This window comes from Ovis canadensis, chromosome 5 (genome assembly GCF_042477335.2).
Source record: "Ovis canadensis isolate MfBH-ARS-UI-01 breed Bighorn chromosome 5, ARS-UI_OviCan_v2, whole genome shotgun sequence".
Classification (NCBI taxonomy): Eukaryota; Metazoa; Chordata; class Mammalia; order Artiodactyla; family Bovidae; genus Ovis; species Ovis canadensis.
Window position 1 is genome coordinate 17,351,451 of NC_091249.1, and position 25,155 is coordinate 17,376,605.

General features: G+C 42.5%; 1 protein-coding gene across 19 annotated transcripts in view; it reads right to left on the reverse strand.

Annotated features, from left to right (window-relative positions):
• OBSCN (obscurin, cytoskeletal calmodulin and titin-interacting RhoGEF) overlaps positions 1-25,155 on the reverse strand; it is a 235,646-nt gene that overhangs the window by 146,094 nt on the left and 64,397 nt on the right. For 17 of the 19 annotated variants that reach the window (XM_069590449.1, XM_069590455.1, XM_069590445.1 and 14 more), the window contains exons 13-15: positions 19,383-19,658; positions 15,484-15,759; positions 11,394-11,669 (exon numbers count right to left, since the gene is read on the reverse strand). In XM_069590449.1, coding sequence (XP_069446550.1) covers positions 11,394-11,669; positions 15,484-15,759; positions 19,383-19,658 — 828 coding nt within the window. The remainder of the gene's footprint in view (positions 1-11,393; positions 11,670-15,483; positions 15,760-19,382; positions 19,659-25,155) is intronic. The other 2 variants (XM_069590448.1, XM_069590454.1) reach the window with 2 other exon arrangements.

Here is a 25,155-nt window from a genome sequence, read left to right on the forward strand (position 1 = left end):
GAGGAGAAACATTTGAGGCTGAGAGTGAATCAGCTGATCTGTGACAGCTTAAATGGAATGAGAATCAGACAGTCCTTGCTGCAGCCGTACATACTGGACAGGGACGTGGGCCCCCTGGAAGGCGCAGTGACTGGGAGCTGGAGAGTAGGGATCGTGGAGCAATCCCAGGGCGAGGGCAGCTGTGGACTGCAGAGAGAGACGGACTGAGGGGACGTGAGGGAGGAGACTGTGGGAAATGCCTGTGGAGGAAAGCCGGGCAGCCGTGGAAGCAAGGTGACACAGCTGAGTCATGCGTAGGGGGTGGAGCCATCACCACAACCTCTCTCCCCCCACAGGCAAGCACTGGCCACTGAACAATAGAGAGGCTGGCCCATCAAACGCCCAACGCACCAAACTACAGAGTAGGACCCCAGCCAGGGTGCCCCTTGATGTGCCTGATGTGCCCATCTAGAGGAGGACCCCAAATGGGCAGAGCAGGGGAGAAAGACTAGACAAAGAGGCCTTTTGCTTGCCAGCTGCTAGGGGCTAGAAAAGCACCGATAGGGCCACAACTCCTGTGGCTAACAGAGTCCGTGTCCCTGTGTATTTGGCGCTGCCAGGATCCTCATGACCCACGCAGCTGCGCCACCTTCACGCTCAACCCCACTGGGGCACAACTGCCACGGGCAAAAAAAAAAAAAAAAAGGCTTGCACCTATGCACGCAGGGTGCTTCAGTCCTGTGCAATTCTGCAACCCTGTGGACTGTGGCCTGGCAGGCTTCTCTGTCACAGGGGTTCTCCAGGCAAGAAAGCTGGAGTGGGTTGCCAGACCCTTCTCAGTTCTGTTCAGTTGCTGAGTCGTGTTCAACTCTTTGCGACCCCATGGACTGCAGCACACCAGACTTCCCTGTCTATCAACAACTGCTGGAATTTGCTCAAACTCATGTCCATCGAGTTGGTGATGACATCCAACCATCTCCTCTGTCGTCCCGTTCTCCTCCTGCCTTTAATCTTTCCCAGCATCAGGGCCTTTTCCAATGAGTCACGACTTTGGATCAGGTGGCCGAAGTATTGGAGCTTCAGTTTCAGCATCGGTCCTTCCAATGAATATTCAGGGCTGATTTCCTTTAGGACTGACCAGTTGGATCTCCTTGCCATCCAAGGGACTCTCAAGAGTCTTCTCCAATACCACAGTTCAAAAGCATCAATTTTTCAGCGTTCAGCTTTATGATCCAACACTCACATCCATACATGACTACTGGAAAAACCATAGCCTTGACCAAATGGACCTTTGTCAGCAAAGTAATGTCTCTGCTTTTTAATATGCTGTCTAGTTTGTCACAGCTTTTCTTTCAAGGAGCAAGTGTCTTAATTGCATGGTTGCGGTCACCATCTGCAGTGATTTTGGAACCCAAGAAAATAAAGTCTGTCACTGTTTCCATTGTTTCCCCATCTATTTGCCATGAAGTGATGGGCCCAGATGCCATGATCTTAATTTTTTGAATGTTGAATTTTAAGCTAGCTTTTTCACTCTCCTCTTTCACTTTCATCAAGAGGCTCTTCAGTTCCTCTTCACTTTCTGCCATAAGGGTGGTGTCATCTGCATATCTGAGGTTACTGATTTTTCTCCTGGCAATCTTGATTCCAGCTTGTGCTTCATCCAGCCTGGCATTTCGCATGATGTACTCTGCATATAAGTTAAATAAGCAGGGTGACAGAATATGGCCTTAATATACACCTTTCCCAATTTGGAACCGGTCTCATTGTTCCATGTCCAGTTCTACCTGTTGCTTCCTGACCTGCATACAGATTTCTCAGGAGGCAGGTCAGGTAGTCTGGTATTCCCATCTCTTTCAGAATGTTCCACAGTTTATTGTGATCCACACAGTCAAAGGCTTTGGCATAGTCAATAAAGCAGAAGTAGATGTTTTTCTGGAACTCTCTTGCTTTTTGGATGATCCAGCGGATGTTGGCAATTTGATCTCTGGTTCCTCTGCCTTTTCTAAATCTAGCTTGAACATCTGGAATTTCACTGTTCACATACTGTTGAAGATTTCCTCAAAAGAATTTTGAGCATTACTTTGCTAACATGTGAGATGAGTGCAGTTGTGTGGTAGTTTGAACATTCTTTGCCATTGCCTTTCTTGGGATTGGAATGAAAACTGACCTTTTCCAGTCCTGTGGCCACTGCTGAGTTTTCCAAATTTGCTGGCATATTGAGTGTAGCACGTTCACAGCATCATCTTTTAGGATTTGAAATAGCTCGGTTGGAATTCCATCACCTCCACTAGCTTTGTTCACAGTGATACTTCCTAAGGCCCACTTGACTTCACACTCCAGGATGTCTGGCTCTAGGTGAGTGATCACACCATCATAGTTATCTCGGTCGTGAGGATCTTTTTTGTACAGTTGTTCTGTGTATTCTTGCCACCTCTTTTTAATATCTTCTGCTTCTGTTAGGTCCATACCACTTCTGTCCTTTATCAAGCCCATCTTCACATGAAATGTTCCCTTGGTATCTCTAATTTTCTTGAAGAGATCTCTAGTCTTTCCCATTCTATTGTTCTCCTCTATTTCTTTGCACTGATCACTGAGGAAGGCTTTCTTATCTCTCCTTGCTTTTCTTTGGAAATTTTCTTGAGATGGGTATATCTTTCCTTTTCTCCTTTGCCTTTAGCTTTTCTTCTCTTTTCTTTGGATTTTTAAAAAAATTTACTTATTTTAATTGGAGACTAATTACTTTGCAATATTATAGTGGTTTTTTCTCAGCTATTTGTAAGGCCTCCTTAGACAACCATTTTGCCTTTTTGCATTTATTTTTCTTCGAGAGCACTATTTCCTTTTAGAGCACTATATTTCCTGCTGCCCCAGCCACCAACTCCTCTGAGTTCCTGGTACTGTCAGATTCCCTGCGACCCAAGCAGCTGTACCACCTCCACCTGGCCCTCACCAGGGCAAACCCAAGTCCTCCAGGGCAGCCCTGGGAGCAAACCCCAGTGGACGACCCACATGCAGAGGTGGAAATAAAGCCACAACTGAAACCCAGGGGCAGTGTGGCTAGGGAAGAAGACCCAAAACCTTCCCACCAGCTGTACAAGCTGCAGGTTAAATCCACATGATCAACTAGGCAGACTCTGTGTCTATGGAATATATAAAAGGACACTGAGAGCTCCCACAGAAGAAAACGCACTAGTTCTGACAGCTGTGGACACTGGAGGCAAGAACACACAGGAGCAGGATCAGATTAGAGTCTGAGCTGCCCCCACAGCAGGTCCAGAGACCAGCCTCGTATTAGAGAGCATCCTCGGGAGGCAATGTGGACTGTGACTCACAGTGAGGGAAAGAACGCTGACAGCAGAGACTCAAGAAAAACATTTATTCTTCTTATACTCTGACTTGCTCTATAGTTGCTTCTGGATTTTTTTTTCTTTTTCTCTTATTTTCCCTACCTCCCCGACCGTGCTGTAGTTGTCCATTTTATTAGCACTATGAAATCTGTTTAAGCTTATGGGATTTTCTTTTTCAATCACACTGTTTATTTCTGTTATAGACTTCTGCCTTTTGCAGAACTTTGGCCTTTTGCAGTTCTGTACTTTTCCTTTTTTTTTTCTCTTTAATTTCAATTAAAAAATTACTTTTAAAACTTATGATCTTTTCTCCATTTATTTGTTTGCTTTTCCTGCTGTTCTTTTCCCCTTGCAGTTAATCTTTAATATATATAAATCTTATCTACCTACCTCTATTTCACTTTGCATTTCTATTCTTCCTTTCTTTTCTTTCTCTCACCATATTTGTTATATTTGTTTTCACTGCTTTATCCCCCAGTTGGTACCTTGCTTCAGTTTTGTTTTCCAGTTTGTGCTTTAGTTAGTTTTGTTCTCAGCTGGTGGATATCATTTCTGGTTTCCTTTCTTCACTGGGTCAGTCTGTTGTACTCTATTTTTGTTGGACTGTTTTGATTTTGCTTATGGGTATTTATGTATGTGTGCATTGTCCATTATTTAAATTATTATTTGCCTGATTTTTTAATTGCCATTTGTCTGGGGTTCATCTTTGTTTTCTCCTTTTTGGGTACTTGTTTTAATCCCATTTAATGCCATAACCACCCACCTGTGGAATCTCAGTTCCTGGCCAGAGATCAAGCCCCAAGCCTTTGGAGTGGGAGTGCTGATTCCAAGACCCTAGACTACCAGAGAACTAACCCTAGGGAGCAGCAAGCAGCAAGAACTCCCACAAAGGGAACCACTTGTACACAAGACCTGATATCGCCCAACTACCAGTAGCACCCTGTGCGGGGTACCTCATCCAAACAACAAACAAGACCAAAATACAACCCCAATCATCAGCAGACAGGATTACCACCTTACTCAGTCCTGCCCATCAGAGGAAGAAGAAAAAAAAAAACAAAACACTCACTGCCTCCCACCAAATGCAAGCACAAGTCACACCCTACACAAAGCTGACACAAACCACTGGACCAAACGTATGAGGGCAGAAGCCAAAAGGAAGAAAGAATTCAACCCTGAAGCCTGGAAAAAGGAGACCTCAAACATAGTAAGTTTAAAAAAACAATGAAAAGACAGAAGTACTGCACAAATGAAGGAGCAAACCAGAAATACACAAGTCCAAATAAATGAAGAGGAAATAAGCAAACTACCTGGAAAAGAATTCAGAATACTGATCATAAAGATAATACAAAACCTTGAGAATAAAATGGAGAAAATGCAAGAACCAATTAACAAAGACCTAGAAGAATTAAAGAATAAACATACAGACACAAACAACACAATTACTGAAATTAAAAATACTCCAGAAGGAACCAATAGCAGAATATCTGAAGCAGAAGAATGAATCAGTGAGCTGGAAGATAAAATGGTGGAAATAACTGCTGAAGAGCAGAATAAAGTGGAAAGAATGAAACGAACTGAGGACAGTCTCAGAGATCTCTGGAACAATATTAAATGCACCAAAATTTGAATTATAGGGATCCCAGAAGTAGAAGAGAAAAAGAAAGGGTATGAGAAAAAAATTTTAAGAGATTATAGTTGAAAACTTCCCCAACACTGAAAAGGAAATAGTCAATCAAGTCCAAGAGGCACAAAGACTCCCATACAGGATAAACCGGAAGAGAAACATGCTAGGACATATACTAATCAAACTAACAAAGGCTAAACACAAAGGAGGAATATTAAAAGCAGCAAGGGAAAAGCAACAAGTAACATACAAGGGGAACCCCTATGTTTACCAGTTGATCTTTCAGCAGAAACTCTGCAGGCCAAAAGGGAATGGCAGGATATATTTAAAGTATTAAATGGGAAAAATCTACAACCAAGATTATTCTGCCTGGCAAGAATTTCATTCAAAATTGATGGAGAAATCAAAAGCTTTACAGACAAGCAAAAGTCAAGAGAATTCAGTACCACTAAATCAGCTTTATAATAAATGTTAAAGGGACTTATATAGTCAGGAAACACAAAATAAGAAAAGATGTGCAGAAACAAACCACAAACAATTAAGAAAATGGAAACAGGAACATATATATCAATAATTACTTTAAATTTAGATGTATTAAATGGTCCAACCGAAAGACACAGACTAGCTGAATGGATACAAAATCACGACCCATACATATGCTGTCTATAAGAAACCCACTTCACACCTAAAGACACTTATAGACTGAAAGTGAGAGGATGGGAAAATATATTCCACGCAGATGGGAAGCAAAAGAAAGCTGGAGTAGCAATCCTCATATCAGACAAAATAGACCTTGAAATAAAGAATATTACAAGAGATAAGGAAGCGTGCTACATAATGATCAAGGGATCAATCCAAGAGGAAGATGTAACAATTATAAATATCTATGCTCCAGGACTGGAAGAAACACAGGCTGGAATCAAGACTGCTGGGAGAAATATCAATAACCTCAGATAGCAGATGACACCACCCTTATGGCAGAAAGTGAAGAGGAACTAAAAAGCCTCTTGATGAAAGTAAAAGAGGAGAGTGAAGAAGTTGGCTTAAAGCTCAACATTCAGAAAACAAAGATCATGGCATCCGGTCCCATCACTTCATGGAAAATAGATGGGGAAACAGTGGAAACAGTGTCAGACTTTATTTTTTGGGCTCCAAAATCACTGCAGATGGTGACTGCAGCCATGAAATTAAAAGACACTTACTCCTTGGAAGAAAAGTTATGACCAACCTAGATAGCATATTCAAAAGCAGAGACATTACTTTGCCAACAAAGGTCCGTCTAGTCAAGGCTATGGTTTTACATGTGGTCATGTATGGATGTGAGAGGTGGACTGTGAAGAAGGCTGAGCACTGAAGAATTGATGCTTTTGAACTGCGGTGTTGGAGAAGACTCTTGAGAGTCCCTTGGACTGCAAGGAGATCCAACCAGTCCATTCTGAAGGAGATCAGCCCTGGGATTTCTTTGGAAGGAATGATGCTAAAGCTGAAACTCCAGTACTTTGGCCACCTCATGCGAAGAGTTGACTCATTGGAAAAGACTTTGATGCTGGGAGGGATTGAGGGCAGGAGGAGAAGGGGAAGACCCAGGATGAGATGGCTGGATGGCATCACTGACTCGATGGACGTGAGTCTGAGTGAACTCCGGGAGTTGGTGATGGACAGGGAGGCCTGGCGTGCTGTGATTCATGGGGTCACAAAGAGTCAGACACGACTGAGCGACTGAACTGAACTGAACTAAGGAGCACCTCAGTATACAAGACAAACACTAAATGACATAAAGGGAGAAACTGACAGAAACACAATAAGAGCAGGAGACTTTATCACCCCACTCACACCAATGGACAGATCATCAAAACAGAAAATTAATAAGGAAACACAAGTCTTAAATGATACATTAGATGAGATGGATCTCATTGATGTCTTCAGGACATTCCATCCAAATTCAGAAGAATCCACCTTCTCCTCAAGTGCACATGGAACATTCTCCAGGATAGACCACATCTTGGGTCACAAATCAAACCTCAGGAATTTAAGAAAACTGAAATCATATCAAGCATCTTTTCTGACCACAACTCTATGAGACTAGCTATCAATTATAAGGAAAAAAAACTGCAAAAAACACAACACATGGAGATTAAACAATATGTTTCAAAATAATGAACAGGTTACAGAAGAAATCAAAAGGGAAATCAAAAAATTCTGCAAAAGCAGTTAAGAGGGAAGTTTATAGCAAGACAATCCTACCTCAAGAAACAAGAAAAACATTGAACAGACAACCTAACTTTACACCTAAAACAATTGGGAAAAGAAAAACAAACAAAAAAAAATCAGCAGAAGGAAAGAAATCACAAAGATCAGAGCAGAAATAAATGAAAAAGAAATGAAAGAAACAATAGTAAAAATTAATTAAACTAAAAGCTCATTCTTTGAGGAGATAAACAAAATTGATAAACCTTTCACCAGATTCATCAAGAAAGAGAGAGAGAAGAATCAAGTCAACAAAATTAGAAATGAAAAAGGAGAGGTTCCAACAATGCAGAAATACAAAGGATTATGAGAGACTCTTAATGAGCAACTTTAGGGCAATAAAATGGATAAACTGGAAGAAATGGACAGATTCTTAGAAAAGTTAAATCTTCCAAGACTGAACCAGGAAGAAACAGAAATAATGAACAACCCAATTACAAGCACTGAAATCAAAACTGTGATCAAAGATCTCCCAAAAAAACAAACCCCAGGACCAGATGGCTTCACAGGTGAATTCTAATCAAACACATAGAGAAGAGCTAATTCCTATTCTTCTAAAACTCTTTCAAAAAATTGCAGAGGAAGGAACACTTCCAAACTCATTCTATGAGGCCACCATCACCCCGATACCAAAACCAGACAAAGAAAACTACAGGCCAATATCACTGATGAAAATAGATACAAAAATCCCCGACAAATTCTAGCAAACAGAATTCAACAACACATTAAAAATCTCATAACCATGATCAAGTTGGGTTTATTCCAGGGATGCAAGGATTCTTCAGTACATACAAATCAATGTGTTACACTGTACTAACAAACAGAAAGATAAAAACCACATGATAATCTCAATAGATGCAGAAAAAGCCTTTGACAAAATTCAGCACCCATTTATGATTAGAACTCTTCAAAAAATGGGCATAGAAGGAACCTACCTCACCAGAGTAAAGGCCATATATGATAAGCCTCCAGCAAACATTATTTTCAATGGTGAAAAACTGAAAGCATCCCCCTAAGATCAGGAACGAGGCAAGCGTGTCCACTTTCACCATTATTACTCAACATAGTTCTGGAAGTCCTAGCTACAGCAATCAGAGAATAAAAAGAAATAAAAGGAATTCAAATCAGACAAAAAGAAGTAAATCTGTCACTGTTTGCAGATGACATGATACTACACATAGAAAACCCTAAAGATATTATCAGAAAATTACTAAAGATAATCAGTGAATTTAGCAAAGTCGTAGGATACAAACTCAATATACAGAAATCATGTGCATTCATATATACTAACAATGAAAGATCAGAAAGAGAAATTAAGGAATCAATCCCATTCACCATTGCAACAAAAATAATAAAATGTCTAGGAATAAACCTACCTAAGGTGACAAAAGTACTGTATAGAGAAAATTATAAGACACTGATGAAAGAAATCAAAGATAACATAAACAGATGGGGAGATATTCCATGTTCCTGGATAGAAAGAATTAGTATTGTCAAAATGACTATACTACCAAATGCAATCTACAGATTCAATGTGATCCCTGTCATACCAATGGCATCTTTCACAGAACTACAACAAAAAATTTCACAATTCATATGGAAACACAAAAGATGCCAAACAGCCAAAACAGTCTTGAGAAAGATGAATGGAGCTGGAGGAATCAACCTTCCTGACTTCAGATTATACTACAAAGCTACAGTCATCAAGACAGTATGGTACTGGCACAAAAACAGAAATATAGACCAGTGGAACAAGATATAAAGCCCATAAATAAACCTGTGCACCTATGGTACCTTATTTTTGACAAAGGAGGCAAGAATATACAATGGTACAAAGATAGCCTCTTTCAGTAAGTAGTGCCGGGAAACTGGACAGTTACCTGTAAAAGAATGAAATTAGAACACTTCCTAACACCATACACAAAGATAAACTCAAAATGGATTGAAGACCTAAATGCAAGATCAGAAACTATAAAACTCTTAGGGGAAAACATAGGTAGAACACTCGATGACATAAATCAAAGCAAGGTCTTCTATGACCCACCTCCCAGAGTAATGGAAATAAAAACAAAAGTAAACAAGTGGAACTGAGTGAAACTTAAAAGCTTTTGCAGAGCAAAGGAAACTATAAGCAAGGTGAAAAGACACCCCTCAGAATAGGAGAAAATAACAGCAAATGAAACAACTGACAAAGGATTAATTTCCAAAATATACAAGCAGCTCATACAACTCAATGCCAGAAAAGCAAACAACTCACCCAATCAAAAAGTGGGGAAAAGACCTAAACAGACATTTCTCCAAAGGAGACATACAGATGGCTAACACATGAAAAGATGCTCAACATCGCTCATTGTTAGAGAAATCAAATCAAAACTACAGTAAGATATCACCTCACACCAATCAGAATGGCCATCATCAAAAAGTCTACAAACAATAAATACGGGAGAGGGTGTGGAGAAAAGGGAATGCTCTTGCACTGTTGGTGGGAATGTAAATTGATGCAGCCACTATGGAGGATGGTATGGAGAGTCCTTAAGAAAAACATCACCATATGACCCGGCAATCCCACTCTTAGGCATATACCCTGAGGAAACCAAAACTGAAAAAGACACATGTACTCCAGTGTTCATTATAACACCTTTTACAATTGCTAGAACATGGAAGCAACCTAGATGTCCATCAACAGATGAATGGGTAAAGAAGGCGTATTACGTACACACAACGGAACACCACTCAGCCATAGAAAGAAACGCATCTGAGTCTGTTCTGAGGTGGATGAACCTAGAGCCTATTATAGAGCAAAGCAAGTCAGACAGAGAAAGATAAATATCGTACACTAACATACATACATGGAATCTAGAAAGACGGTGCTGATGAACCTATTTGCGGGGTAACATGGAGACACAGACATAGAGAACAGATTTATGGGCACAGGCAGAGGGGAAGAGAGGGTGAGATGTATGGAGAGGGTAACACGGAAACGTACATTACCATATGCAAAATACATAGCCAACAGGAAATTTCGGTATGTCTCAGGGAACTCAAACAGGGGCTCTGTATCAACCTAGAGGGGTGGGATGGGGTGGGAGATGGGAGGGAAGTTCAAGAGGGAGGGGACACATGTATACCTATGGTCGATTCGTGTTGATGTCTGGCAGAAAACAATGAAACTCTATAAAGCAATTATCTTTCAATTAAAATTAATTTTTTAAAAAAAAAGGAAAAAAAAAAAGTGGGATGGCAGGCCATTTCTATATTGGCACGAAGACCGTCTTCCCAGAAGAGTAACCTGATTTTTTAGACTGTCCTGTGCATGAGGGGCAGAGGCTCCTCCTGACCACTATGAAAATGCAACGGAATGAAGACTGCTTTGCCAGTCAGAGGCTGCTAGGGCACTAAGTCCTCATTGGCAACGCCGATTGACGTGGCAGCTGCGACTTTTTCCTTTCCATTTCTAAATTCATCAACGTAACACCGACAGGAATACTGACATGGAACTCAGAGTCTGTTGGGAGACAAAGGCAACGTCATCTTTGATCGAAGAAGATCACCCAAAGTAGCAGAAGCGACTTCTATCAATCGTCCTCTGTTTCTTCCCGTTGAAAGGAAGTGACGCTAAAACCTGTCTATTTTTTTCTATCTATGGACAACTGGAGCTTCTACATCCAGGAAAAGGAAGGAAGGGCCTTCCAGAAACCTCAAATTTCATAATTCAAAGTTCACTTCTGGGAGAAGGCCAATGAGGATTGTGTGGCCAAACTTTCCCCTAATCCAAGATCCTTCAAACTGAAACACCACTGGTCAACCAGGACCAGCATGACGGCATGTGCTTGTTCTCAGAAAAGACAGATGATGGGAGGAAAGTAAGCTATCTCCAGGCCTACCTCAGCCCCCAGGCATCAGGGAAAGGCAGGGTCCCAACAGCAGGAACACGCGAAAGGTTCTGGGCAGGTGCTAGGACACTGCCATTGAGCCTCACTGCATGGAAACAGGTGGACAGAAACGATCCCTCCTCTTTGCAAGTGCACCCTCCCTTTACATGCTCCCCCAGCCAAAACGGGGACCACGCGGGGACATGGAAGACAGGGAGGATTGAAGAGACGGAGGATCCAGGCAAGCGCACACATGTCCGGTGAGGCAGGTAGCCCTCATCACCTGCACGGGCCAGCTCAGCGCCCTCCTCCAGGACTGACCTGTGACATCCAGGCGGAAGGAGACCTTCTGGCCCCCGGCCTCGCAGCTGTACTCCCCGGCGTCCGCCTTGCCTGCTTGTTGCACCACCAGCCGCCTGGTGCAGCCCTTGGCTTCCACACGCACTTTCGAGCTCGAACTCAGCTTCTTGCCGTCCTTGTACCACGTCACCTCCGTCTGGGCCTGGGCCACCTCGCAGCTCAGCGTGGCACTCGCCCCCGCCACGGCCTGCACTTCACTGCGTGCCGGCTGCTCCTTGGCGAACACCACCGAGGGCTCTGGGGACAGAGGGGGATACACGGGGTCAGAGACCCCAACTCAGTCAGGATGGCAGCCCCGCACAAAGACGACCTGGATGGGGAGGTGGTGGGGGGCTGGGCAGGAGGATGGTGGAGCTGGAGACTTCTCAGGCTCTGCACCAGCCCTGTGCCCTGCAGAGGACCCCTGCCTTTCTCAGCAACAGGGACACGATTTATGCATTCTCCCTCAGGTCCCTGCAAGGAGGTCCTGGGTGGGAGGTCCTGAGAACAGACTTGTTCTCTGCTCATGACATCTGCAGGTCTCAACGCAACGACTCCCCATCCTTTCTAGATGGTGCCCCTGTCTTCTCCATACAATTATGCGGGAACTTTTCACCCGCAGTCTGTGGAGATGGTTGAGGCTCGGCCCCCTTGCCTACCCTTTGTACTGTCAGCTGGTGGCAATCTGGGGGGGGGGGTACTTGCACCTCCCTGTGGCTCTCATCGTCTGAGGAATGAAGAAGCATTGCACCTTCCCCTTAGGACTGGGCTTGCCATTACTGTTTTCTTCTTCGACCTGACATGAGTCAAATCTTTTGCCCACTTGCCACTAGTAGGCGCTCTCTTTTGTTGATTCAACTCTGGCCTATTTTTACACATTTATGTGCCAGAGAATGACCAACAGGTAAATTTTAAGCATATTCCCAGCCATGTGACTCGTATATTCATACTCTGCTCCAGTCCTGTGTTAAGTCAAAGTTTTTCCTTCCAATAGTGTGACAATGTCCATTTCTTCCCTTTGCATTTAGAGCATTTGTGTTCTACTTAAGAAATCTTTCTTTATGCTGAGTCTTTGAAGAAACCATGTTATTATCTGAGGGTTTTTTTGGTTTTACCCTTTACTCTGAGGTTTCTAACCCACCCTGAGTTGGCTTCTGTGTATGGTGTGAATTGTTAGTACAGTTTAAGCGTTCTGTGTGGTTCAGTGATCCGCCCACCATTTCTTGCTACAACATTCTCCCTCGACTTCCTAAACAGACAACATAGTAACAATCGAAAGGTATTGGTGAGGGAGGGACGGTGGTGCCGGGAAGTCATCTGTGAATTGTTTCTGAACTCAGGTTTCTGTCCCTCCAGTGTGGTAACTATCCCCACACTGGGACCCCCTTGTCTTCAGAACTTTAGCCTTATGATAATTCTTAACATCACGTCCCAGTAAAGACTCCCACCCTGATTTTCTGCAAGAAAACAACACATTGGCTGTGCCTTACCTATGAATCTGCCTGTTTTTCCTTCATCTGACCCACCCGCAAAAAAACTGGTTTCGATTTTGATTGTTAATAAACATCTTTGAATTTTTCCCCTTTTATTTCTATCCATCTATTTCAACCTCTGACTGCCTCTCAAGAATCTTGAATAATGTCTCACACACAGACCCTTAGCAACTTTCATCAGGCCTGGAAATCAGAAACATGATACAGTTGTGCTAGTCTAACTCTTTCACACACAAATTTAATTTTCCAAGTGGTCCCTGCCAGGACTCAGATGTAGAAATAATTTCTGCATACTGATTTGTTTTTACACACTTAGCTTACTCAAAAAGAGAGGAGATGGGGAGGGAGGTGGGAGGGGGTTCAGGATGGGGAACACATGTACACCTGTGGCGGATTCATGTCAATGTATGGCAAAACCAATACGATACTGTAATTATCCTCCAATTAAAATAAATAAATTAATATTAAAAAAAACAGATGCAATCTAATCATTTATCTCTGAGATTGTCTGAGTTGAACATCACACCAAATTCCATCTTTAGTTTTTCAAAACTCCTTGCCAATTATTTTATTCTCCTCCTTACTGAACTCAGCGGGTAGAGGGGCCTGAATGTGCCATCCCTCACATCAAAGATTGCCAGGTATACCATGAGTGGGATGTTGTTGTTGTTTTTGCCAGAATGCAATAACATTAAAAAGAAGATATCTTTTTTATAGTCTACTAAGAATTTTACAACAGAAACTGATGCTCAATTTTGTCAAACATTTTGTCTCAGTATAAGACAAGCAAGTTTAATCAACCATTTGATTCTGTACACGAGATGATCTTTGTGCATTCAATCCAACGTCAAGCTACCTATCAACCTTGTCAACATTAATACAACATGCAATCCTGAACTAAGACTTTCACCATTGATCTCTACCCCTGGATACACTGCTGAATTCATTTTGTTAACATTTAAATTCATAATTTTGATACTCTCAGTAGATTGGTCTGGTATGTCATCCTCCCTTTGGCTTTCTGGAGTGATTTTGGTATCAATGTTATGTTCTGTACATGAACAGTTATGGAGGGTACCTCATTCTTCTCTGTCTAGGACCATCTCCAAGCATGGAATAACAATTTCCTGAATATTTTATACAGTTTACCAGAGAACTAACTACAAGGCTGACAAGCCTTTCATTATTTGTCTTATTGACTACAAGTACAAGTCATCCAGCTCTTTGAGTTTTCTCTATCTTTGCATGTCTGATCTTCAGATATTTTACTAGGTTTCAGATTAATGCACTGGAGAAGGAAATGGCAGCCCACTCCAGTATTCTTGCCTGGAGAATCCCAGGGACGGGGGAGCGTGGTGGGCTGCTGTCTATGGGGTCGCACAGAGTCGGACACGACTGAAGCAACTTAGCAGCAGCAGCAGCGGACACATTTTACAATATTTCAAAGGTTTTTACCTTAAAGTACTCTTCAATGTGCTTCAGAAACCACATTCTACAAAGATGCATGCTGGAATCTGGGGATATACACACCCACACATCCTGTTATACTGGCACGATCTCAAACTCTTAGGGGTTGCCACCTAGGAGTCAGTGTGGCATGGAAGCCCACCCCTATTCTGCATGAAGACTTTCTTCCCAGAAGAAGAATAACCTGATTCCTTAGACTGCCCGATGTTTCAGCCATGAGACAGAGACACTCAGTGACCACTAGGAAAATGCAAGGAAAGAAACACTGCTTTGCCAATCAGAGGCTTGCAGGACAGTAACTTCTTCTTAACAAGCCACACTGATGAGGTAGAAATGACTTTTTCCTTTCCATTCCTAAATTCTTCAATCTCATGCCAAGAGGAATACTTACCTGAAACATCCAACCTTTTTCAAAACAAAGGAAAACCATATTTTATCTAAGAAGCTCACCCTAAATAGCACAGGTGACCCTCTACCATCATCATTTCTTTCTTCCTTTCACAAGACAATGATAACAAAAAGTCGCCTATTTCTTGGTCCCTACCAGCAACCAGACCTTCTCCATAGAGGAAAAGGAATGAAGGGCATCCCAGAAACCTCAAATTTCATCATCCAAAGTTTACTTCCAAGAGAATTCCAAGTAGGACTGTGTGGCCAATATTTTCCTTAATCCAGGATCGACCAAACTGAAACATCCCTGGCCAGCTGAGACCAGCATGAGGTTATAGATGAGGGTGACTACTGGTTCTCAGGAAAGACATATGATAGGAGGAGCCAATTATAGCCCAGGCCTACCGCAGCCCCCAAACATCAGGGAGAGCCAGGGTCCTAACAGGAGGAACAACAGGAAAGTTCTGGGCAGGTGCTAATAAGACAGTGTGACTGAGCCTCACTGGCAGGAATCAGATGGACACAAACAGGCCCTCTTCTCTCCACAAGAACCCTCCCGATGCAGCCTTCCCTGGAGCCAAAAGCGGTATGAAGATGGGACATAGATGACTGGAAGGTGTGAAATCCTAAAGATTACAGGCGACTACACAAGTCTGGTGCGGCTGGAAGCCAGTGCCCTCATCACCTGCATGGGCCAGCTCAGTGCCCCCTCCAGGCCTGACCTGTGACGTCCAGGCGGAAGGAGACCTTCTGGCCCCCGGCCTCGCAGCTGTACTCCCCGGCGTCCGCCTTGCCCGCCTGCTGCACCACCAGCCGCCGCCCGCGGCCCGTGGCCTCCACACGCACTTTCGAGCTTGAACTCAGCTTCTTGCCGTCCTTGTACCACGTCACCTCCGTCTGGGCCTGGGCCACCTCGCAGCTCAGCGTGGCACTCGCCCCCGCCACGGCCTGCACTTCACTGCGTGCCGGCTGCTCCTTGGCGAACACCACCGAGGGCTCTGGGGACAGAGGGGGATACCCGGGGTCAGAGACCCGATCTCATTAAGGTGGCAGCACCAGGCAAAGAATAGGATGGGGCGTTAGTTGTGGGTGGAGTAAGAAGCAGCAACAGAGCTAGGGAATTTTCAGGCTCCACATCAGCCCTGTGCTCTGCCGAGGTCACCCAAACTTTCTGAGCAGCAAGTGGCATGTTTATGAATTCTCCTCTGGGTCCATCCATGTGAGCTATTGCAGGACGGGGCGGCCACTGGAACAGGCTTGTTCCCTGCTCATGCCTGGCGTGTGTTCCCCAACCCTCCCAGATGGTGTCAGTCCTTTCATAACATTATCCTTGGAACTCTTCACCTGCAGTCCGTTTAGATGTCTGAGGCGGGCACCTTTGCCCACTTTTACCATTGCCAACTGGTGGCAATCTGGGGTGAGTGCTTACACCTCCCTGCGGCTTTCTCTGTCATTGTCTGAGGAACGAAGAAGCAAGCACCTTTTCCCCAGGGGTCACCATTATTGTTTTTTGTTCCTGGTGACACTATTCAGATCTTTTGCCCACTTACAAATAGGATGGGAACTGCGGGGTCATGACGGGGGCGTTCCTAGATGAAGCCCCGCCTTCCCCACAGAAATGTGCATGTTCCATCGAAGTGACCAGGACTTGCTGAGGCTCCACTCCTGCCCACTCGCATGCTGGCCATCTGGTGGGAGTGAGTGTGCCTCCTGTGACGTTCTTTGGCGTTTTCCTCATGACACAAAGGAAAGAACCCTTTGTGATATTTTTGCTCACGGGTATTTGCTCTTCTGTATCATCGTTGTTCAAAGATTTTGCCCTATTTTCAATAGCATCTTCTGTCATTTTGAGGACATGTTTATATATTTAAATGCAAGGCGCTGACAAGTATGTATGTTCTAAACGTCTTCCACGTCTGTGTGGTTTGCCCTTTAGTCACTTATACTAACTTCTGATGAATTTTCATGGTTAGTTTTAGTAAAGTATTTCAAATGTGTTTCATTATGGCTAGTACACTTGTATTCTAAGAAATCATTCTTTATCCTAAAGTAATTTACGTCTATGATTTTTGCTTCTATTCTGTGGTTTCTAACTCAACAGGAGTTGACTGTGTGTGGTATGACGTACTGGTCTAATCTCTTCTCTCTGTGGTTAAATGGTTCAAGTATCATTTACGAAAACTATGTTGCCTCTCTGCCTTGCACCATTCCATAATGTTTAAAAAGGAGACGGGAAATGCGGTCATTCAGGTCCGTGTCTGAAATCACTCTCCAGAGGCTCTGGCCTGTGTGTCTATCTTTGCAACAAGACACTACTGTATTCATTACTAGAGCTTTATAGTAGTCTTAATATCTGGTAATATCACCAAATATTTGCTCTCGTCAAGAGTGCACTGACTGTACATGGTCTTTGCAATTTACTTGTCAGTTTTCAAAGTTCCCTCTAAACAAACTTTAATTTGTATTGAACATTTTTCATTCTTCTGTAGATTTCTGCCAAACTATTTAGAACTTCTTGACTGTCAAAAAAATTCCAAGAATCCTCCCCACCACAGAGCTTCTCAGAACCTTTTATTAGACTTGTAATTAAAAAATGATTGCTCTGATGCTATTTTAACTCTTAAAATTTCATTTCCAACATGTTTGTTGCTACTGTTAGACACAAAAGTTTGTTTTCTTCCTACTAACTTCTTCCACGTTAATCATTCTTAACTATCCGGTTGTCTTATAACTTATCTTTCGGTAAATCATATTATCTGTGAATTCCACTTTTGTTTATTCACACTTTTATATTACTTTATGTTTTCCCTAACTATGCTGTAAAATGTTGGATAAAAGCAGCAACAGTGGGTTTCCTCGTCTAGTTCTCTATCTCAAAGCAAAGCCCTCAAACTTTCACTTTTTTGTGTGCAATTAGCTGGATTGCCTGCAGAGTCATTGATCCAATTAAGAAAGAATTGTTTTATTTATAACTCATCAAGAATTTTATGGCAAAAATTGATGCAAACTTCATTAAACATTGTTTCTCTATTTATAATGCCAAATCTCATCCAATACTTTATTCTGCATGTCATGAACAGAATGGTTTGCTAACATTTCTGGTATTTCAACAATCTTGCCCTTCTGGACTATGACTTTCAGCACAGCGTATTACCAGTTATCCTCTTAATATATTATTAAACTTATTCTGATAATGTTTTCTTTCAGATTTTGGCCTTGCTATCCACAATAGATTGATAATAATTTCAATCCTCACCCCTTTCCTTGTTGGATATTGGTATCAGTGTTACATTATCTACATGAAACAAATCAGAGGCTGTGTCTCATTTTTCTATTCTCCAGAATAACCTCCATGAACACGGTTTTTCTTTTTAAAGTAGCTCATATAATTTACCAATGGAACTACAGGGATTAAACATTTCTCTGTGGGAAGATTTCCCATTATGATTCCAATTACTTAAAAGGTTTTAAGACTATTTGAGTTGTCCAGTGTATCTGTGTCACTTGGTATATAATTTTCCAAGAACTTAATTGATTTGTCAAGCCTTTCATATTTACTGCAATGAAAATAATTGTCATATTCTCCTAAAATACCATTTTTTTAAAGATACATGCATATTCGTATAGGAGAAGCGACTATTCCTCTTCAAGTCTAAATCTGTAAATCAAGACTCCAACTAGAGTTCTGGCATAGACTGTTCCAACAGAAGATAAAAGAACTCAATATCTGCTTTGAAAAGAGAATTCCAGACCTCACATGTACGTATTTCAGGCACACATCAACCAATCCTCTGCTCTCTGTTTACTTCCCACACAAACTGCAAGAAAAACTGACCTAGACCTGTGTATCTGTGTAGCTGTGCCTGTGTGCTCAGTCCCTTCAGCCGCCTCTCTGTGACGCCATGGACTATAACCCGTCAAGCTCCTCTGCCCATGGGATCCTCCAGGCAAGAATACTGCAGTGGGTTGCCATGCATACCCAGGGATGGAACCTGCGTCTCCTGCATTGCAGGCAGCTTCTTTGCCCACTAAGCCACCTCAGAAGCCATGGAGATACACAGATAATTTCAATATCCAGTGCAAGGAGAAAGAGTGTCCAGAACAAACTGAAACTCTGGCAAATCCATAGTTCATTCCCGAGATAAAGCAAGCACAACAGTGTGGTAAAAATTCCCCCTGGACCTGGTTTAAAGAAATTCAACCATCTCTCCCTAATGTCAACCCACACGCATTGCTGGGTGGGGCATCCAGGAGCTGTCAGGACAGCCAATTCACATACCCACAATTGAAAGGCATCTGGTTTACATCAGACTCCAAGTGCAACACAGAACCAGAGACCCAGACACCAGGGAACACCCAGACGACCCTGGGCAGATGCTGGGAACTGACGGCCGTGCATCACTGTGTGGAAACGCCACTCTGGGTTTACAGGATGCCTTTATCCCTTCTGTTCACACCCTCCCATCCAGCGCCCTTTGCCTGGCCTTGGGTATGAAAATGAGGGTCAGAGGACAGAAGGCTGAAAGAGATGAAGCCTAGGGGAAAGACCATCGGGTCTGTCAGGGGTGCAAGCCCGTCCCATCACCTCCACATAAGGCTAACTTACTACCTCCAAACTGACCTGTGACGTCCAGGTGGAAGGAGACCTTCTGGCCCCCAGCCTCGCAGCTGTACTCCCCTGCGTCCGCCTTGCCTGCTTGTTGCACCACCAGCCGCCTGGTGCAGCCCTTGGCTTCCACACGCACTTTCGAGCTCGAACTCAGCTTCTTCCCGTCCTTGTACCACGTCACCTCCGTCTGGGCCTGGGCCACCTCGCAGCTCAGCGTGGCACTGGTTCCCGCCACGGCCTGCACTTCACTGCGTGCCGGCTGCTCCTTAGCAAACACCACTGAGGGCTCTGAGGACAGAGGGATACACAGGGTCAGAGACCCCATCTCAGTCAGGATGGCAGCCCCGGGCAAAGACGACCTGGATGGGGAGTTGGGAAGCAGGGTGGTAGGAAGGAGCGATGGAGCTGAAAACTTTTCCAGGTTTTGTACCAGCCCTGTGCCTTGTAGAGGACACTCTTGTCCTTCTCAGCAGCAAGTCACACAAGTCATGCATCCTCCCACAGATCTGTGTGAACTGGCCTGAGAAAGGGGCTGTTGAAAAAGGCATTGCCCCTGCTCATGACATCTGCAGGTTCACGATGCAAATGTCCACAACCTTCCGGGATAGTGCCCCAGTCTTCTCCATAGGATTATGCAAGGGACTTTTCATCTGCAACCAGTGGAGATGTCTTAGGCTCAGCACCCACGCCTGCTCTTACTCTTGTCAGCTTGTGGCAATCTGCTGGGAGTGCCTGCACCTCGCTGTGGCTTTCTTTGTCATTGTCTGAACACCTTTCCTCAGGACTGGGTTCATCACTACTGTCTTCTTCTTCTTCTTCCCAGTAACACTATTCAAATCTTTTGCCCACTTTCCCTTGGTAGGCTCTCCCTTTTCTCGATTCACCTCTGGCCATTCTTTATGGTTTAAATACCAAAGAATGACACATAGGTAAATTTTAAGGATATTCCCAACTGTGTGACTCGCATTTTCACTTTCTGATCAAAACCTGTGATAAATCAAAGTTTTTCCTTTCAACAGGGTCACATTGTGCCTCCATCCCTTTGAGTGTAAAATATTTCATTCTCCCTACCTTTCTTGTGTGATTATGGTGTTGGTGCCATGTTCTGTACATGAAGAGAGTTATGGATGGTATCTTCTTTTTTCTGTCTCTAAGATCATCTCCACAAGCATGGAATAAGAGTTTTCCAGGAAATTTTGTATACTGTACCGGAGAACTACAGGGCTGACTTTTCATTATTAGTCCTACTGACTGACAAGTCATACAACTCTGACTTCTATCTTCTTCTGTCCTCTTTCATATAGTTTACTAGAATTTAGCCAAATTTCATAATTTTTCAATGGTTTTATCTTAGAACACTCTCTCCTATTCTCAGAAAACCACATTCTACAAAGATGCATGGTGGGACCTGGGGTATCTATACATACCCATAAATCATCCTATCCTGATAGGTATTGCCACCCAGGAGTCAATGGCATGGCAGCCCAGCCCTATTTGGCATGAAGATGCTCTTCCCAGAAGAATAACCTGATTTCTTGGACTGCCCTAAGTTCCAGCCACAAGAAACAGGCCGTTAGGAAAATGCAACAAAATAAAGACTGAACTGATTCTATGAGGCCACCATCAGCTTGATACCAAAGCCAGACAAAGAAATCACAAAAAAAGGAAATTACAGGCCAATATCACTGATGAACAGAGACGCAAAAATCCTCGACAAAGTTCTAGCAAACAGAATCCAACAACACATTAAAGGAATTATACATCATGATCAAGTGAGATTTATCCCAGGGATACAAGGATTCTTCAATATATGCAAATCAATCAGTGTGATACACCATGTTAACTAATTGAAAGAAAAAGCATGATCATCTCAACAGATGCAGAGAAAACTTTCAACAAAATTCAACATCCATTTATGATAGAAAAAAAAAAACTGTCCAGGAAATTGGCATAGAAGGAACACACCTCAACATAATAAAGACCATATATGACAAACCCACAGCAAACATTATTCTCAATGATGAGAAACTTTAAGATTGGGACAAGACAAGGGTGCCCACTCTCACCACTATTATTCAATATAGTTTTGGAAGTCCTCGCCATGGCAACAAAGAAGAAAAAGAAATAAAAGAAATCCAGATTGGAAAAGAAGAAGTAAAACTCACTGCTTACAGATGTCATGATACTATACATATAAAACCCTAAGAGCACCACTAAAAATCTACCAGAGCTAATCAACAAATTTAGTAAAGTCACAGGATATAAAATTAACACACAGAAATTCCTTGCATTACTATATACTAACAATGAAAATTCAGAAAGAGAAATTAAGGAAACAGTTCCATTCATCACTGCAACAAAAAGAATAAAATATCTAGGAATAAACCTATTTAAAGAAACATAAGACCTGTATGCGGAAAACTGTAAGACACAGATCAAGGAAATCAAAGACAACATAAACAGATGGAGAGATTTACTATGGTCTTAGATTAGAAGAATCAGTATTTTGAAAACTACCATACTACCCAAAGCCATCTATAGATTCAATGTAATCTCTATTAAGCTACCAATGGTACATCCATAGAACCAGAATGAAAAAATTTCATAATTTGTATGGAAACACAAATTCCTTGAATAGACAAAGCAATCTTGAGAAAGAAAAACAGAGCTGGAAAATTCAACTCTCCTGACTTCAGACTACACTACAAAGCTAATAGTCATCAAGACAGTATGGTACTGGAACAGAAACAGAAATATAAACCAATGGGACAAGATATTAGCCCAGAAATAAACCCACACACCTATGGGCACCTTAATCTTTGACAAAGGAGGCAAGAATATACAATGAGAAAAGACAGCCTCTTCAATAAGTGGTGGTGAGAAAGCTGGATTGCTACATGTAAAAGAATGAAACTAGAATACTTCCTAAAACCAGACACAAAAATAAACTCAAAATGGATTAAAGACGTAAACGTATGGCCAGAAACTATAAAGCTCTTAGAGGAAGCCAAAGACAGTATACTCTTTTGCATAAATCACAGCAACATCCTCCTTCACCCACCTCCTAGACTAATAAAAACAAAAATAAACTAATGGGACCTAATTAAACTTAAAAGCTTTTGCACGGCAAAGGAAACTAAAAACAAGATGAAAAGAATGGGAAAAAATAATTGTAAATGAAACAACTGACAAAGGGTTAATAACCAAAATATATTAGCAGCTCATACAGCTCCATATCAGACAAACAAACAGCTCAGTCAAAAAATGGGCGAAACACCTTAGACATTTCGCCAAAGAAGAAATACAGATGGTCAATGAAAACGTGAAAAGATGCTCAACATCTCTCATTATTAGAGAAATGCAAATCAAAACCTCATACAACTCAGAATGGCCATCATCAAAAAATCTACAAACGGTAAATGCTGGAGAGGATGTGGAGAAAAGTGAACCCTTTTGTACTGCTGGTGGGAATGTATACTGATACAACCATTATGGAAAACAGAACAGAGATTCCTTTAAAAACTAGGAATAAATCTACTAAATAACCCAGCAATCCCACTATAGGTCATATACCCTGAGAAAAACCACAATTCTAAAAGACACATGTACCCCAGTGTTCACTGAAGCACTATTTACAATAGCCAGGACATGCAAGCAACCTAGATGTTCACTGACAGATGAATGGATAAAGAAGTTGTGGTGCATTTATAGAATGGAATATTACTCGGCCGTAAAAAGGAATGCATTTGAGTCAACTGTAGTGAAGTGAATGAACCCAGAGCCTCCGATACAGAGTGAAGTCAGTCAGAAAGAGAAAAGCAAGTATTGTATATTAACGCAATATACATAGAATCTAGAGAAATGGTACTAATGATCCTAGTAGAGAACAGACCTGTGGGCACAGAGAGGGAAGGTGAGGGAGGGACTAATTGAGAAAGTGGCATTAACATATATACACAATCGTGTAAAGCAGATAGGGGGAATTTGCTAAAAAAACACAAGGAGCCCAGCCTGGTGCTCTGTGATGACCTAGAGGGATGGGATGGGGGTGGGGGAGGGAAGAGAGGCTCAGGAGGGAAGGGGCATATAAATATATATATATATATATATATATATATATATATATATAATTATGATTGATTCACGTTGTATTATGGCATAAACCAGCACAAAATTGTAAAGCAATTTTCCACCAATTAAAAAAATTTTTTTAAAAAGATCGCTTCCCCAGTTAGAGGCTGCTAGGACAGTAGCTCTTCATTAGCCATGCCTAATGGTGTGATGGAAGTCACTTTTTCCTTTCCACTTCTAAATTCAACAATGTAATGCCAAGGGGAATACTTACCTGCAACATCCAAACTCTTTGAAGACAAAAATAAAGTCATATTTGATCCAAGAAGATCTCCCTGAATAGCACAGGTGTTTCTCCACTAATCATTCTCTCCTCCTTCCCTTTGCCAGGACATGACAACAAAAAACAGCCCTCGTTTTTGCTACCTTTGGGCAACCGGAGCTTTTAAATCCAGGAAAAGGAAGGAAGGCCTCCCAGAAATCTCAAATTTCATCATCCAAAGTTCACTCCTGAAAAAACTCTAAGTAAGATTTTGTAGCCAACATGTACCCTAATCTGGGATCCATCATATTGAAACACCTCTAGCCAACCAAGAACCAGTATGAGGTTTCAGATGAGGGCATGTGATTGCTCTCAGGTAAGACATATGATGGGAGGAAAGTCAGGTATCCGCAGGCCTGCCTTAGCCCCCCAAGCATTGAGAAGGTAACAGGCAGGAAGGCCAGGGGTCTCCAAACGGAGGAAACAGCCTGCAAGTGTCAGACACTTTTATCTCTCTTAAGCGGCAGGAAACAAACTAGCGATATTTTTTTCCCTTCTCTATACAAATTTAAAAGGTTTCTCTTAAAATTCTGTGTTGCCATGATACCTGGTTTCACCTGAAGTTAACTATTCTCAAACCTAGAGATAACCAACTTTTTCTTATGGAAATGTTTATCTTAAGCTATGCTAACATCACATCATGGGAAATAGATGGGGAAACAGTGTCAGACTTTATTTTTTGCGGGGCTTCAAAATCACTGCAGATGGTGACTGCAGCCATGAAATTAAAAGACACTTACTCCTTGGAAGAAAAGTTATGACCAACCTAGATAGCATACTCAAAATCAGAGATATTACTTTGCCGACTAAGGTCCGTCTAGTCAAGGCTATGGTTTTTCCTGTGGTCATGTATGGATGTGAGAGTTGGACTGTGAAGAAGGCTGAGCGCCAAAGAATCAATGCTTTTGAACTGTGGTGTTGGAGAAGACTCTTGAGGGTCCCTTGGACTGCAAGGAGATCCAACCAGTCCATTCTGAAGGAGATCAGCCCTGGGATTTCTTTGGAAGGAATGATGCTAAAGCTGAAACTCCAGTACTTTGGCCACCTCACGCAAAGAGTTGACTCACTGGAAAAGACTCTGATGCTGGGAGGGATTGGGGGCAGGAGAAGGGGACGACCGAGGATGGGATGGCTGGATGGCATCACGGACTCGATGGATATGAGTCTGAGTGAACTCCGGGAGTTGGTGATGGACAGGGAGGCCTGGCGTACTGCGATTCATGGGGTCGCAAAGAGTCGGACACGACTGAGCGACTGAACTGAACTGAACTGAATGTACTATGCATTTACCCCAAATGCATAGTCTTCAAGTCGGTTCCTCCTTTTGGGCTCAGAACCTACTTGATAAACCAGTATATTCTACTCAGATATTGTTCCTCTAATCTATGTAAA